At 36.1% G+C, this 14,211-nt stretch overlaps 1 protein-coding gene across 2 annotated transcripts; it reads right to left on the bottom strand.

The window, feature by feature from the left end:
- LOC105177659 lies at positions 1–8,493 on the bottom strand. 2 transcript variants are annotated; one of them, XM_020699063.1, is made up of 6 exons: positions 8,275–8,493; positions 5,618–7,443; positions 2,189–4,247; positions 500–765; positions 157–376; positions 1–49 (listed from the first exon to the last, which is right to left on the bottom strand). In XM_020699063.1, the coding sequence occupies exons 2-4, from the start codon at positions 6,383–6,385 to the stop codon at positions 704–706; spliced, it is 2,889 nt and encodes a 962-aa protein (XP_020554722.1). In that variant the 5' UTR covers positions 6,386–7,443; positions 8,275–8,493; the 3' UTR covers positions 1–49; positions 157–376; positions 500–703. The 2 variants fall into 2 exon arrangements, with proteins under 2 accessions (XP_020554722.1, XP_020554723.1); XM_020699064.1 differs by having other exon boundaries at positions 500–759.

The raw sequence follows: 14,211 nt of genomic DNA, 5'->3' as shown, positions 1-14,211 counted from the left end.
TATCAAAACTCATCCAAAATCCAATAATTTGGGTTGTTTCAACAGGTACCTTAGCCAACAACAATTATTGGGTCAATTTTGTGAAAATGAATCAATTTCAGTCATGTGATAATAAGTTGGATTATGTGTACTGATGTGGGAGCTACATATAAATACCTATTAGGGGCCCATAGTCCCGAGGGCGTAATGCCCTAAACCATGGTGGTAATAGAACCTGTATGTAACAAAAGAAAAAGGGGGGACTGCCCTCTTCCATCATTTGCTGTCTATGTATTGTGGTCCAAGAGGCTCTTAGGACCAAATTCCAGGCACCACCACCCACAAACTCCAGTACAAAATGTGTTTCTTTAAGGGTTTTTATCTATCTCTCTGCAGTCTGCACAATTATGGTACACAAACAACTAAACCTTTGAGCAAAAGAAATCGTAACAGGATAAGAGGTAATAATATTCAGACATAAACTGAAGGCGTCACCAATGTAATGGGATTGAGATGTTACCATAGTCATGTCATTGTCGAAGCTGCAACTTTGTCTGCGCCAGCTCTCGTGAGGAGGGAAAGACAATGGTCCCAGAAAATCACACTCATGAATGATTGTAACGCTACTGCTTCGCCGTTGATTGCTGGCCATTTCCATCTTCAGGCCCCGACAGTCCCATCTTCCATCAACATCACCCTTAAAGGACTACAAGCCTGCCTTATCTTACTCTGTCTTAACTGTTGTAGTAACTGTGGTGAATCTAAATGCCATTTTATGACCTGCAACTATAACACAAAATTTCTGTATCCTAACAATGTCAAATGCAGAAAATTTTATATACACCCGGTATGAAAATACTAATAGTTTAAACTACAATATGTCAGGATGTCAGCATACTGTTGGTTTCACTGATGACACGGTGAAATCATTATTGTTTGATATCTTCACAACCGATACATGTAGAAAAAGAAACCCACCAAATGCTACAGGCACAACAATCTAACACACACGTGAGAAAAACCACAGGTTGGTATACATCATCTATGACTTCATCAAATGATGGAACAGCCAATATCATTACTTCCGTTTGTATACACTCTAAATGACATTGGCAATCTGGGGATTCCATCTGTTGCAGATAATATCATTACATCAAGCAGCAACATCTCTTTTGTACTATAACATAATAGTCATTAGTACAAGTAAAATTAGAGAGAAATAAGCAATATAACTCATCTAAATTACAAGGTAGGCCTGATGTCTTCAGAAGACAAATCACATCTATCTCAATCACTCACAATTGTTATCCAGAACTGCCAACTACAAACATCACCAGACAACTAATAAACTGTTTCTGACTAATCAAATAGCCTCTCAAGGATTTATCTTTTGATAAACTTGTGTAAGCACACAGAGTTGCACAGAAAGATATTTTGGTCAAAACCATAGCAATAACCCAACCAAATAAATGACGCAACAAGCTTATATTAAATAAAAGAGGAGAAACATCTGTAGACACTCATATACTATAAACTCACTATAGTTGCATACTCCCCATGAGACTTGGAAAAGAGAAAAGACAAAATTCAAAGAAACAAGGAGACAAGATGGTACATCTAATGTAGATTGACAAAGGTCCTTTTGGGGAGTCTTTTTATTTGATGTGTGGGAACCTAAATAACCACCAGAACCTGCCATTCTAAATCGCAAGAAACAAACCAAATATTAGAAGTTCATTATAAAGCAGGAAGCAATAATCTTCATCAATTTCATGACTTCATGATTGACAATCCCTGATAGTTGAAAGAGTAGACCTAAAAGCGGTAGTTCCTTTTTGCTTCTTTAAAATAGGATAGCCACGAATGTACCTAACCAATACCTAAAGTTTAGGTCATGCCATGAGTGTCATCTTTAAACGAAAACCACAAAAAGCTTCCAAAATATACTGTTTCAGACAATTAACTTTTCAAGCTTTTCAGATTGGTTGACTGGATCATTATAGTTCCTAATAACTGCAACAATCTCAAAGCAACCAAGTACCTAATTAATTAATGTGTTTGGAATTACTGTATTGTTTACTGGTCTTAACTGGGAGATGTTCCATGTTCTAACACACTACTTCTTTGATCAATAGACATGTAGTCAAACTAAAATCAGAGAAAATGGTGAAACTGCATGAAAAATTATGTAGAACTCAGTTATTATTACCCTCCAAACCAGCAGTTACAGGTTCTAGCAGAGAATTTGTCATGAGGGTTTGCGGGCCCCTTACAAAGAAGCTCTCAGAATTGTTCTCAATGACAAATGGAGTTATACTAGGGACCTCTTTTGACTGGTGTGTCAAAGGAAGTCCAAAGAGATGATCTCCCCATATATCATAAGTATATTGCGGCTCATAACCCATCTTTTCCTCAAGCCCACCAGTTCCTTGGTTATGAAGTTTTGTCCCAGGAGCTCGCGCATGTGGAGCAATTCTAGATGTTGAAGCCAGAAAAGGAGAATGACATGTCCAGGGTGTGACAGCCCTTCCAGCACTAGGGAAGGTTGCAGAAGGTAAGAGAACAGCTCTGCCAGCCACTTTCCTTGTCAAACTAGGCTTCTCTTGAGCATATGAAGCCCAATTGTTGTTGCCACATCTTGAAGGACCCTCGTTATCCAAGATATTGACATTAGAGGAAGTTCCAGAGGACTTATTTTTATTGCTTTGCTGGAGACGTGCCTGAGAAAATGGATTTCTAGCTTCCACAGATTGCTCCATACCAGGAGAAACTGACCATGGGGGTTTCAGAGTTATGGATGTGGTTGGGGACAAAGGTGGTGATGGCGTAGAGTTGCCACTCTGACTGCTTGAAACTTCAAAGAGCAATACTCCTGCACCAGAACTCTTCTTCTTCCTTCTCCGTCTTCCTTTCTCTTTCCCAACCTTGACAGACAGATTCCGTGAGTCTGATGCATTTTGCATATCAAAATTCTCAGCAGATGAAGGTCTTGACAGTGTGGCAGACCCTGATCTGGTTTCTGGTTCTGGATCCAACAAAGAGTTAGTTTGCTTCTGATGTCCTGCAGATGGACTAACAGGTCCCTGGTCAGGGGCAAGGCTCTCAGAACATCTACCAGCCGATTGCAAGAGCAATGCCTCTTCACGGGTAACTGATACGAACCCATTCATTTGGGGAGATATGGCGCCACTGCTTTTCCAATTAAAACGCACATACAAAGAATTAAATGCATGGGTCACGTAAGAAAAGGAGTTTTTCCCACCTTTGAAGTCTTGAGATGCAAAGGTTGATACATGGGGGAACAAGAGGAAAATTAGCAGAAAAGCTGCAAAAAGTATCACAAGTATAGCCTTCTTCACCCTGGTCCAAAACATTGATCTTCTGCAGAAATGAAGCACGCATATTGGTATACTTGCTTTCATAGGTATAACAATGATGCCAAAAGCCAAAACCAGTTCAAGGTCCCTGTGTATTGTGGCTGCAGCGAAATCAGTCTGGTATGATATATTAAACCTTACAGATTCTCCAGGTTGAAGAGAAAACCCGTTACAATTGTGTATAATAAATCCATCTAAACCACATTCTGCACCTGAAACATCAATTTGTAAGACGTCCAGGGGAAGATCACCCATGTTCTTGGCATAGACCTCTTTCGTCAACGGCTGCGAGCAGGAAGGAGTTTTATCTGCTGCAGAGTGTAATGAGTCTGGAGAAGAAAAATTTAGCCAAGCTGGTAAGTTTAACTTAAATTCTAAACTCTGCACAGGATCATACCCCTCATACAATACCAAGGAAAGTGAGCCTCCCAATCCTCGCAGAGGTAACCATTCCACACCAGAGAGATTATTCCTAATCAGAGCTGAGCTTCTCCATTCACATCTATTGGAAGGTTGAAAGAGGATAGGCCCAAAAGTTGCACTTCCATAGGGATGCACCAAAGCTTCAGTCAGTGCATCTGCTGGTATCGAGAAACCGTACCTTGTAGGGGCAATTGATTTATTTGACACCAAGTCATGGGATGAAGAGGTTTGTAAAAGCATTTCAGTTATCCGGCAGTTATCAATGACTTCCGCAGAATTTAAGATAAGCTGCATTAAAACTGGTTCTTGGCTTGGGTTTTTGACAGCTATCCACTGAGAAAAATAATTTTCCACCAAAACCACTGGAAATATTAGCTCATTCTCACCAAGAACAGACATGAAGCTCCCAGTAGCTTGAGATTTCCAATTCCTGAGAACTAGTTCATCTGCTTCTCTCGCATCCACTGCCTTCAGATGAGGATTAACACAAATGCAATGATTACTAACAACACCTTGTTCAAAATTATAATTAATTATTCTCATTTAACAAGATATACTTAAGACATCAAATTGCAACTACACAGACAAGCATATAGCACAAAGACGAACATCACACACTTGGAAGTGGTTGCATTTTTATTTTTCTCATTTTTTTTCCACCCAAATCCTGACGTCTTCTCATTGGTGGTCAGAATGACCTGACCAGCACCATATGTATGATTCTGAGGTCCTATGCAGTAAACTTTTTATTTGCATAAGTTTAACAACTAGAATGGGATATGCTTGCTTCAACTGAGAATCAACTTCTAAAAACTACCTGATCTCCCGCGACATACTAGCATTAGTTTTGGTAATATGAAGAACTAAATACTATTGTAATTCACTACCAACTGAAAATGCACTATGACAGGCAGGATTCTTTGACTTGAATGAAAAAAAATTCAGGAATCACAGAACATTAGGTATTTCTATGAGATCGAAAACTTATATCATTCAAACTGCAGATAAAGTCGAGTAGCATAATCAATCTTCTTGTGATGCTTTCTTCTTCTTCTTCTTCTTCTTTATAAGTTACATTTTATTATCAACATTTTTTGCCCCATAGAAAGTCAAGAGGGGAAAACTATTGGAAGAAAAGGTTTACAAACACCAACTTTTACATTTGAAAATCTCTTGTTCTAGTAGTCTATCTACCATTGGAAAGTTCAATATTAAATGGTTTCTAGCAGTCGTCATGCATGCATTAAATCTAAACTTTCAGACACTTCATGTAATACCACATTTTTTAAGGGCTTCAAAAGTTTAGCAAAACTACTTCCTAAACACAGCTTCTCAAACTTATATATGAGTAAATGAAGGTTATCGCTCCAAACATCTCCGACACACCAAGTTTTCAACAAAAATTGTTTTAAAGTAGAAGGCAAGGAGACAATAAAATAAATGAAAGTATGATAACAAAACATAAACTAATAGAAGACATAGCAATATTTACCCATTATCTGAAAGAATTGTATTGTCAATTCAAGGTGCAAAATGCAACTGACCACCATTGAGCTATATCTATGTTCTCATTTCATTCCTATTGCAGCTGGTGTGGTCATAATACTAAACAAGCGACTTTGAGATCTCACTTGAGTTCTTCTGAGTTCTAGCATTTGAAAAGTGAATGCCACGGAGCAGAATAAACACTACCCACTATATCAATATAACAAAGCAGAGGTTATAGCAAATTGCGATATAACAAACAAATGGAAACATAGTTTTGAGTCATAAGAACAACATGCACTAACCTAAGAAAAATTCTTTCAGAGAAGAAACATGCACAGAATCTCTTATACCTTGATCCTTGAAGGTGACTGCATGCTGCGACTGAAAAATCTCTCTCTTCCATTTATATAATCAATGCTATTGATCCCTTTTGTATGTCCAACAGAAGATTTTAACTCACTTCCACAGCCAACATTGATTACATCATTGCAAGGAATTTCTATCTGAGATCTTCTTGTGTCATTTATCAGTATTAGTAATTTGCAGTTCATGTTTACATCGTGAGTTTCCAGAGCATACAAACTAAGAATAGCAACTTGTGTGCTGGTACTGGGAAAAAGAATGAGTCCTTCTACAGACTTGATTTGAAAAGTTTCTACACTTTCCCCTACTTCCATGACCTTCATAAAGGTCAACAAATATGGAGCATCATTTCTGACAGAAAGAGCAACAACAATAGATCCACTTGTATTGCATGGGACTAAGGCCTCCAGAGATAAAGAAACATGCCCTGTGTCTGGAGTAGGGCTTCGACTCAGTTCTACCTCAAGAGGCACCATTACAGTATCGACCTCTTTGTTTGGAGATCTCAGGAACTTCAGACAGAAGGCACCAACTATTTTCCCTTCAAAATGGTCCGAAATGTCTAACTCCATAATGGTCTCTGTTTTTTTAGGACCAACTTTCCAATTTTTATGCGGCCTCAATGCAATTTCGGGTTGACCAACTTCTTCTCTTTCAACAGACAACCAGTCTTTAGCTGTCAAAGCACCATAGTCACTAGACTGTTCCATATTCTGAACACGGCAAATAGATTTCGAAGCGGGAGGTGTTTCCATAGAAAGTGGATATCCAAGCAGTTACCTCCTCCACATATAGGGCTCCATTAAAAGGATTAAATAAAGACAAATTCTTTCTCCACCTTCCACTGGAAGAAATGTCGAGACCACTAAGAGGCTTCACCAAATAAGGTGACTCAATGGCAAAGCCTTTAGCTTGAATTAAGAACCCACCAAAACTTGTCTGTAAAACTAGATGAGCTGAGGATGAACCCAGATTTGTAGGAAAAAAGACGAAACATATTGATGCAATTTCCCCAGGAGCCAACAATATTTCACTAGAATTGCATGGGTAAAACTGTGAATTGCTACTATAAGGATCATACATTCTCAAGACACTATCAGCATGAACATTCTTTACTGTCAAAAAAGCCAAGGAAGGATAATACATATTCTTATGCCCCCAATCAAGCAGAGAAGGTTTTATTTCTACCAGTGGTGTAGACATGCCATCCAAAAATCCATATTTGACTGTCTCAGTGTTCTCCACTGAGTTTGAACTCTGAGTCTTTTTCCCAAATAGTGGGCTTATACAAGAAGAAACATCAGCTCGCTGGCCACTCTTCATGTTCCCACCACTAGATGGAAATTCAGGGAAACCATCTTGCGGGTAAAAAGAGCACGAAATACTTTGTCCACCCAAGAACCTGAAGATTCCATGGTAATGCGACCAGCTCATTTTACTCCCCATTTGCTCTAACTCAGATGAAAAACCTTCAGATTGAACCCCAGAAGCATCTGATACCTCTGAGTCAGCATCAATTTCATTAACTAAAAACTCTGTTAATGTCGATTGGAAACAAAATGAATTTGAAGACAGACATGCATTTTCAAGACTATGTTGCTGAACTGAATGTCTTGACAATATATGCTGTCCAACATGACCATCAAATACTTCTGGAGAGTTATCAAAATTGCTCCTGTATGACCTGCATGCCTCACATTCTAACTGATTCTGCACTTCACTTACTAAACATTGCTTGCATGTGACTAGAATGAAAATAGCAGACAACAGAAGCACCACAAAGTAAACATCCTTGACAGAGCAAATGAGTCCCCTGAAAAAGATTAATAAAATAGCTGACATCAGGATAGTAGTAATCCACACAAATACTTAGATAATAATATCATGTATAGTTAGAGCTACTACCAGCAGTGCATCCAAAGCAATCAGAAACCCATTATTAATCATGTGAAAGAAAATAGTATAAATCACAGAAAAACATTATCTCGGAATAATTCACAGAAGGACAAAAAAAAACCTGAAATAAAACGGAAAAAACAGGGTAACTAAACAGTCCGCATATAACACTTATCAAATGCGAACAACACATAATTGCGCTTGCATTAAATACACAAACAACACCCATTACTAAAAAAAGAGGAGCTTTTTTATGGAAAGAAAATAATAAAACAAAACATCAAGCTTTTCCCGTATAGACAGCAATACAGGGGAGTCGTACCAATCTAGAAATGACTAGAATGAACTAGCTTCGTCGTTAAATATGAAAAAAAAAAAAACCCCTCCAAAATTCGAACCACAAACAATAAATCATCGCAGGCCACTTCACTCAAGTATATCACAAAAACACTCCGCTAATACGTCACGAATTAAAATTTTTAGCGTAAGCCTCACCCTTTCCTTAACTTGTATAAACATAACACACATATAAAATATCTAAAACCTCAAGCGTTACAGAGGATGGTCTTCCCTTCTCAGGACAAAAAAAAAAAAAACAAAAAAAAACATGGCTTTGAACGCAAAAGGATTTAGACACAAGAATAAATAAATAAATAAATAAAAGAAGATGAAGGAACGAACAAGCGGTAAACAGCTCGTTTTTTTCAGAAAAAATAAGGGGGGGAATGAGAGTCAGTGATGGAGTTACCGGAGGCAGAACATGGAGAAAAGCTGCTGTTTATGAGCTTTGATCACTAGGGTTTGAGACACCATTTCTCAGAACCAAAAACCAACCATCCACTCTGTATGTAAGAATTCTTTTCCCTCTCTGGGATTTTTAGGGCTTTGTAATTCAGCCCAAAAAATATATGCTGATACAGAATGAACACACACACACACCTGATAAACATAGAATGAATGGCCTCGGACGACGAAAAGAGTTTAAACCCACCCCCCATAAAAAAAAATTAAATAAAACAATCCTTCAATGTAAATTACTCTTTTGCCCTACCATGCATTTAATCGAGATTAGTTTAAGTATTCAGAGATAGGTCAAGACTGGAAATTCAAGACAGAGAACGTCAAGGCAAGCACAAAAGCTTGATTTTGTTGCTTGGATTATGAGAAAATAAGTTTTATTATGATAATTATAATACTTTTTGTAATTTTACCTATCTGAAAAAGGTATGTATTATAATGTATCGACTGTCATCAAATAAGCTGAGCTGGAAATAAAAGAAAAAGTCACTCACGTTCTTAATGTGTTCCTATCCAAAATAATAAAGTGTAACGGCTGGCAAACGAAATCAAATTTTATAAATCGTAATATAACTTCTACTCTGCTTTATGTTTTCACACTCATCAATTTGGACACGTCGTTGGTGTCTTTTTCGATTTGCTCTGAGGGCATAAAGGGAAGACAGGAAATTAAATTCTCAAAATTTCTTAGAAAAAAAAAATAAAGTAAAATTGTTGTTGTGATATGCAAAAATGGCACTTCAACTTTTGGTATATGAAATAGGGCTGTGGAGGTATGCTAGAGAAGGAATTAATACCTTAGTTTAGGTGGTGGGCCGTTGCATGAAATATTTGTCTAGATTTTGATACTTTATGACCACTAATTTGGCACGCTAGTGGATTCTTATAAACGTGATATGTTTAAATGTGCGTGTATACTTCATTTTGATATATAAATTAATTAGATGAGTTTTTCTGTCGGAATTATTGGTTGAAAGAGTATTTAGATCTTAATATTAAAATCGATGACGGTGGATGAATGGAACGTGTTGCACCTAGTTCACTTTAAAATGAGCCAATTTCGACTATTCAGCGTAATAAGATATGATTCATGACTACCATGCATTGTTTGCTAGTACTTATTTTTATTTGAAACTCGATCAATAATTCTTGAAAATGAAACCAAACATTGCTACTTTTTAGTAATTCGGTTATAGAATGACTCAATTTTCTTTCAACTGAAATAAATATGATCTGTTTTGAAAAAAAAAGTGCACCAACTCTACTAAAGTCGTGAAAATTGTCTTAGAATCATGTACGAATTATTATTTATAACTGTAATTTGCAGGTTCGTACATAAAATCAATTTCAAATACCAAATTAATGTATCCCGATTAATAAATAACTAATATGTACATTTGAATTATATTTTTCAAAAGTAAATATTGTGGAACCTCACGAATGGGTTAATACTATGTTCATGTCCCAAAAATTTAACTTAAGAAAATGTTATTATTAAAAAAATATATATAAAAATGTGTAATATGACGACACAATAGGAGTAGCGCTCTCTATGAAAAATAAGGCTAGAAATAAAGCCACAAACAAATACCAAAATATAATTTGCATACATTTTCAAGATCTCCATCTTTACCTCTAATTAGAATAATTATATCGAAAATTTAAAATAAAGAGACAATAAATTTAGTGATGAAATTGGAATTGTTATAGTGCACAATAATGATAATAATAATAATAATAATAATAGGCCCAAAAAGATAAAAATAAAATGAAAAAATCCAAAAGGGTTTAAAGCACATGACATAGCATTTACATTTACATGCTACATGCACGTCACGTCCTAAAAGTTTCAGTACTACCATGTTATACCTAATTAGGGGAATTTGCCCCAAGGCCGAGTGGGCAACCACCCACGCGCGATTAGTTGAATATTTGGAGAAAATCCAGAAATGAAATGATTTATGATAATATGAGAGGCGCGTAGCGAGAGAGGGAAAAGGGGGGCGTGGGGGGAAGGAGCGACAAGAAAAGCCAAGAGCCACGCAATGGTGCCTGAGGAACAATGTATTGGGCGGTCGGCCACCAACTGATAAAGTCAAATACTAGGTGGCGGAGTTGGAATCTGATGTCCCCTGGGGGGTGGCTCCGCTCCGTTAGGCAGCCCGGGGGAAAACGGCAGTCAGATTCTTATTAACGTGCGCCACTAAACTAAACTGCTCCAACTATGTGGGACCCATTACCGGAAGGTGGGGCGGCGTTGTCCTTGACGATGGGGATTGGACTATCTAATGTGGGTCCATCCGGATGTTTTGTACAATTGTACTTGCTTCGACGTACTAATCTGGGCTTCAAACATTGTGAAGGCCCATCTATGGGTTGGGTTCTACAAATGTGGGCCCATGAGGTTAAGAAGCCCATTAAAATGAATGGCCAAGAATCCTAAATGAAACCCAAACAGTTGAGTGGTTTTTGGAGAAAGCCCAAAATTTCTCGACTCCACCTCAACCAGACAAATTTATTCTCAATTCGAGTCAATATGCGATTTTCTGCTCAACTTCATTCAGCCATAAAGCCAATAATTATAAACGCGTTTCCTCAAGCGCGCTTTGTGCTTTTTCTTTTTTTCTTGACTGAAAAACTAATATCAGTTCATTTTGCAGCCAAAACTTAATTACCATTTTGAGAAAAGCAAAAAATAAATATTGAGAGGACAGAAATTTTAATTTCTGGACAAAAAGAAAGCGTAGTCAAATGGAAGTTGTGTTATTGAAATAGCAGAATATATATATATGTACAAACAAAGGCGCTACTCATCAAAAGCTTTCCAGTTCAAGAAAGCTAAAAAAGAAAAGCAGCAGAAAGACAAGAACAAGTACACAACTCAAAAAACCAGCAAGTTGAGAGAGAGAGAGAGAGGAAATGATCATCCATGTCCGATGCCAGGGCTGTGACCAGGAGAGGTGGGTTTGGAGTCATCCAGTCTAGGCTTATAATTTTGTGACAATTGTTTCCTAAGATCCCTCCTCATTCCCAGCTTTGGCTGCTGCTCATCTGCACCTCCTTTCATGTCTTTAACGTTGACGGCGCCGGAATGATCAGGAGCAGCGGCGGAGGACAATATCATCACCCAAACAAATATGAGTAGTACTGTTAGAACAATAACACTAGTTTTCAGTGCCATACGGAATTCAGAATTGTTACTGTAGAGAGTGTGTGTGTGTGTGTCAGTGTATGTTTTGTTGACTGCTTGAAATGCCAAACTCTCACGTGCTATATATAGTAAAAATTTAAGCATTCAACACGTATAAATTCTTAATTTTTATTTTTTTAATCTGAAAATTGAATTGAGTCAAACTCTAATTAGCTAGAAAGCTTAATTAGAGTATTTATGTGGGAGTTCTCTTGCGAAGGTCGTACCAAAATCTACTTCCAACATATTTACGATTTTCAAACAAGTTTTGTATTTATTTATTAGTTTGAAGTCTTTACGATTCGGTTATAGTACATTAAAAATCCGAATACATATGAACTTATCATGATCATCCGATTATTTTGGTGTATATGATTTACGTAAAATCATACAATTGAGGTAAATTTATAAGTAGTTGCCCTTCGTACAACAATTACAACTTTTGCTGTCCTAATATTTTTATAATTTTTACTTATCTTTATCTTACAACGTATCAATTAACTTAAACATTAGAGATTATAATCGAGACCTTCCCAATATAGTTCTAACTGTAATCTATTTTGTAGATTACGCAACTAAAACGTAATTTGCTCGTTACAATTAGCATCCATCTAAAATTCACTCTGAAAGACCTTACCCTAAAAAAATCAGTACAAAATTGAGTCAAACTCTAATTAGAGAGTTCATATGAAGACTTGAATTTGGAGTCAAATGGTGAAGCATAAAATAAAATAAGAAAAAGGTAGAAGACAAGAATCTGAAAAGAAGAGGTGTTGAAGGTGTCTACCATTCCTCAATTTACTAATCATATATGTACACCCCCTGCCGTACGTTGAATTGGACATTATGCGATTAATAAATTAATTAATAGTATTAAAATCGACCCACGAGTCTCTGTCGCCATGTGGGACCGCCCTCTAATCATTTACCAAAATAATAAATAAAAAAATATAAAAAAAAAGTGAAAGTGTTGATCGTCTAGTTTTAATTGCAAATCTAATGTGGGGTTTAAACTTACTACAGAATAAACAGAATTAACTACCACCGTTACTCAGCCGTGAACGTGGCTGCCACCAACATCACTTTCTTCTATTCAAATCCATATCTTCTTGTTTCTTTTTTGTCCACTTTTTGACTCCCACTTTATTTCAAATACAATTCTCCTTTTTTCTTTTTTGGCACTTTTTTCTCCCACTTCTTTCACTGTGTTTAGTCAATCATCTGTCAACGTGACCCTTCTCGTACCGTATGTCTTAATGTGGGTTTAAATCTTTTGAAGTTTGTGAACAAATCAAATGTCTCTAATTTTGTTTTAATTTTGAAACTCGACTCCGTTCCTACCTGATTTACATCTTAATATGTACTGACTTATGGTAATCGTTAAATCTAAAATAATTACGGTGTGATTTTATTTATTTATTTTTTTTTAAAGTTATTCTCAGTTAGTAGGAATTTTTTTGGGAGGAATCCGATTACATTTTTGGAAATAATTAATTGATTTTTGCTTCAATTCCTCTCCCGGGACTCTAATAAAAATCGTGTATATATTATAATTTATCAAATGCAACCTTCATATGGACAAATGAAATTGAACATGACATCCAAAAAGATCATTTTCAGACTTAGAAATAAAGTAGTTTCATAACTATTAACAATATTGTGCAACTTAAGTCTTGAGAAGTCACATTGGATTAGACATGACCCGCATAAAAACATGGTCGCATAACCCATTGGATCCAACAGCCTAAACATTAGGACATAATATAAAAATGTATATGCACATGATGAGTTAAAACTAGTACAAAATACGGGCTATATATATAAAATGATGATGTCCAGATACATCAACACCTTCGTAGCACTGATCAATCGCACACTGATCAGGACAAGTGGTAGTTAATCTATGACAAAAACGGGCTGGATTAATGATGTCTAGATACACAATCACGTGCGGCAGTTTTAATGGTTCGATCACATGCATGCATATTATGGGGTTATCATGGATTTATCTAATTATAATTCATCAAATTTTCCATTCTAACAATAGGGTGCATACAAGTCGTTGTAGATCCAATACAAATACTATACCGGGCAAAATGTAATTATTCTTGAAAATATAATGAATTGTTTGTAATTAGTTGAAAATTTTGTTTATTAGTTGGCATTGTATGCTGTGCCTTTAAGTATTTAGGAAAATTTTACATATTTCAAATTGAGTTGGCCGATGTCGAGCCAACTCTATATTTGTGGTGAATAAATTATATTTATTATGGAGTTTATATAATTTAAAAGTAATAATCAATTATATTATAATTAAGTATAAAAGGCAAATTTTAAAATTAATTTAATTTGATCGTATCTAATTTAATTAGATAGTAGCAAATTACTCCCTAACTTCGACTTCTTTCACTTATTGACATCTCCAATTTGTTAGGAATATTACTTTTTATACAATTATATCATGGTTACACTCTACGCATTTAACTTAGCTACTCAATTTGAATATTTTCCTTTAAAATTGAGATTCGTCTTGTAATTTATTTTAAATGGACAATTTAATAACCTACTTTATCAATTTAATGTTTCATGAATTACTTTATATACGAGATGGCATGTGTATATTGAATACCATAAAGATGAAACAAACTTTATAATAGAAAATCCAATTCATTAATTAAATCTTGATTTATATACAGT

The sequence above is a fragment of the Sesamum indicum genome, linkage group LG15 (assembly GCF_000512975.1).
Source record: "Sesamum indicum cultivar Zhongzhi No. 13 linkage group LG15, S_indicum_v1.0, whole genome shotgun sequence".
NCBI classification, from domain to species: Eukaryota; Viridiplantae; Streptophyta; class Magnoliopsida; order Lamiales; family Pedaliaceae; genus Sesamum; species Sesamum indicum.
Note: the sequence above shows the minus strand (reverse complement) of the source record. Positions and strands in the feature narration are given on the sequence as shown.

What these genes read in the sequence shown, in the direction of transcription:
- LOC105177659 (XM_020699063.1), bottom strand. Translation starts at nt 6,385, where the DNA reads ATGGAAACACCTCCCGCTTCGAAATCTATTTGCCGTGTTCAGAATATG. An exon ending in AGTCACCTTCAAGGATCAAG is followed by an intron (nt 4,248 to 5,617) that starts GTATAAGAGATT and finishes CCTCATCTGAAG; the next exon opens with GCAGTGGATGCGAGAGAAGC. An exon ending in TGTAACTGCTGGTTTGGAGG is followed by an intron (nt 766 to 2,188) that starts GTAATAATAACT and finishes TTTGTGTTATAG; the next exon opens with TTGCAGGTCATAAAATGGCA.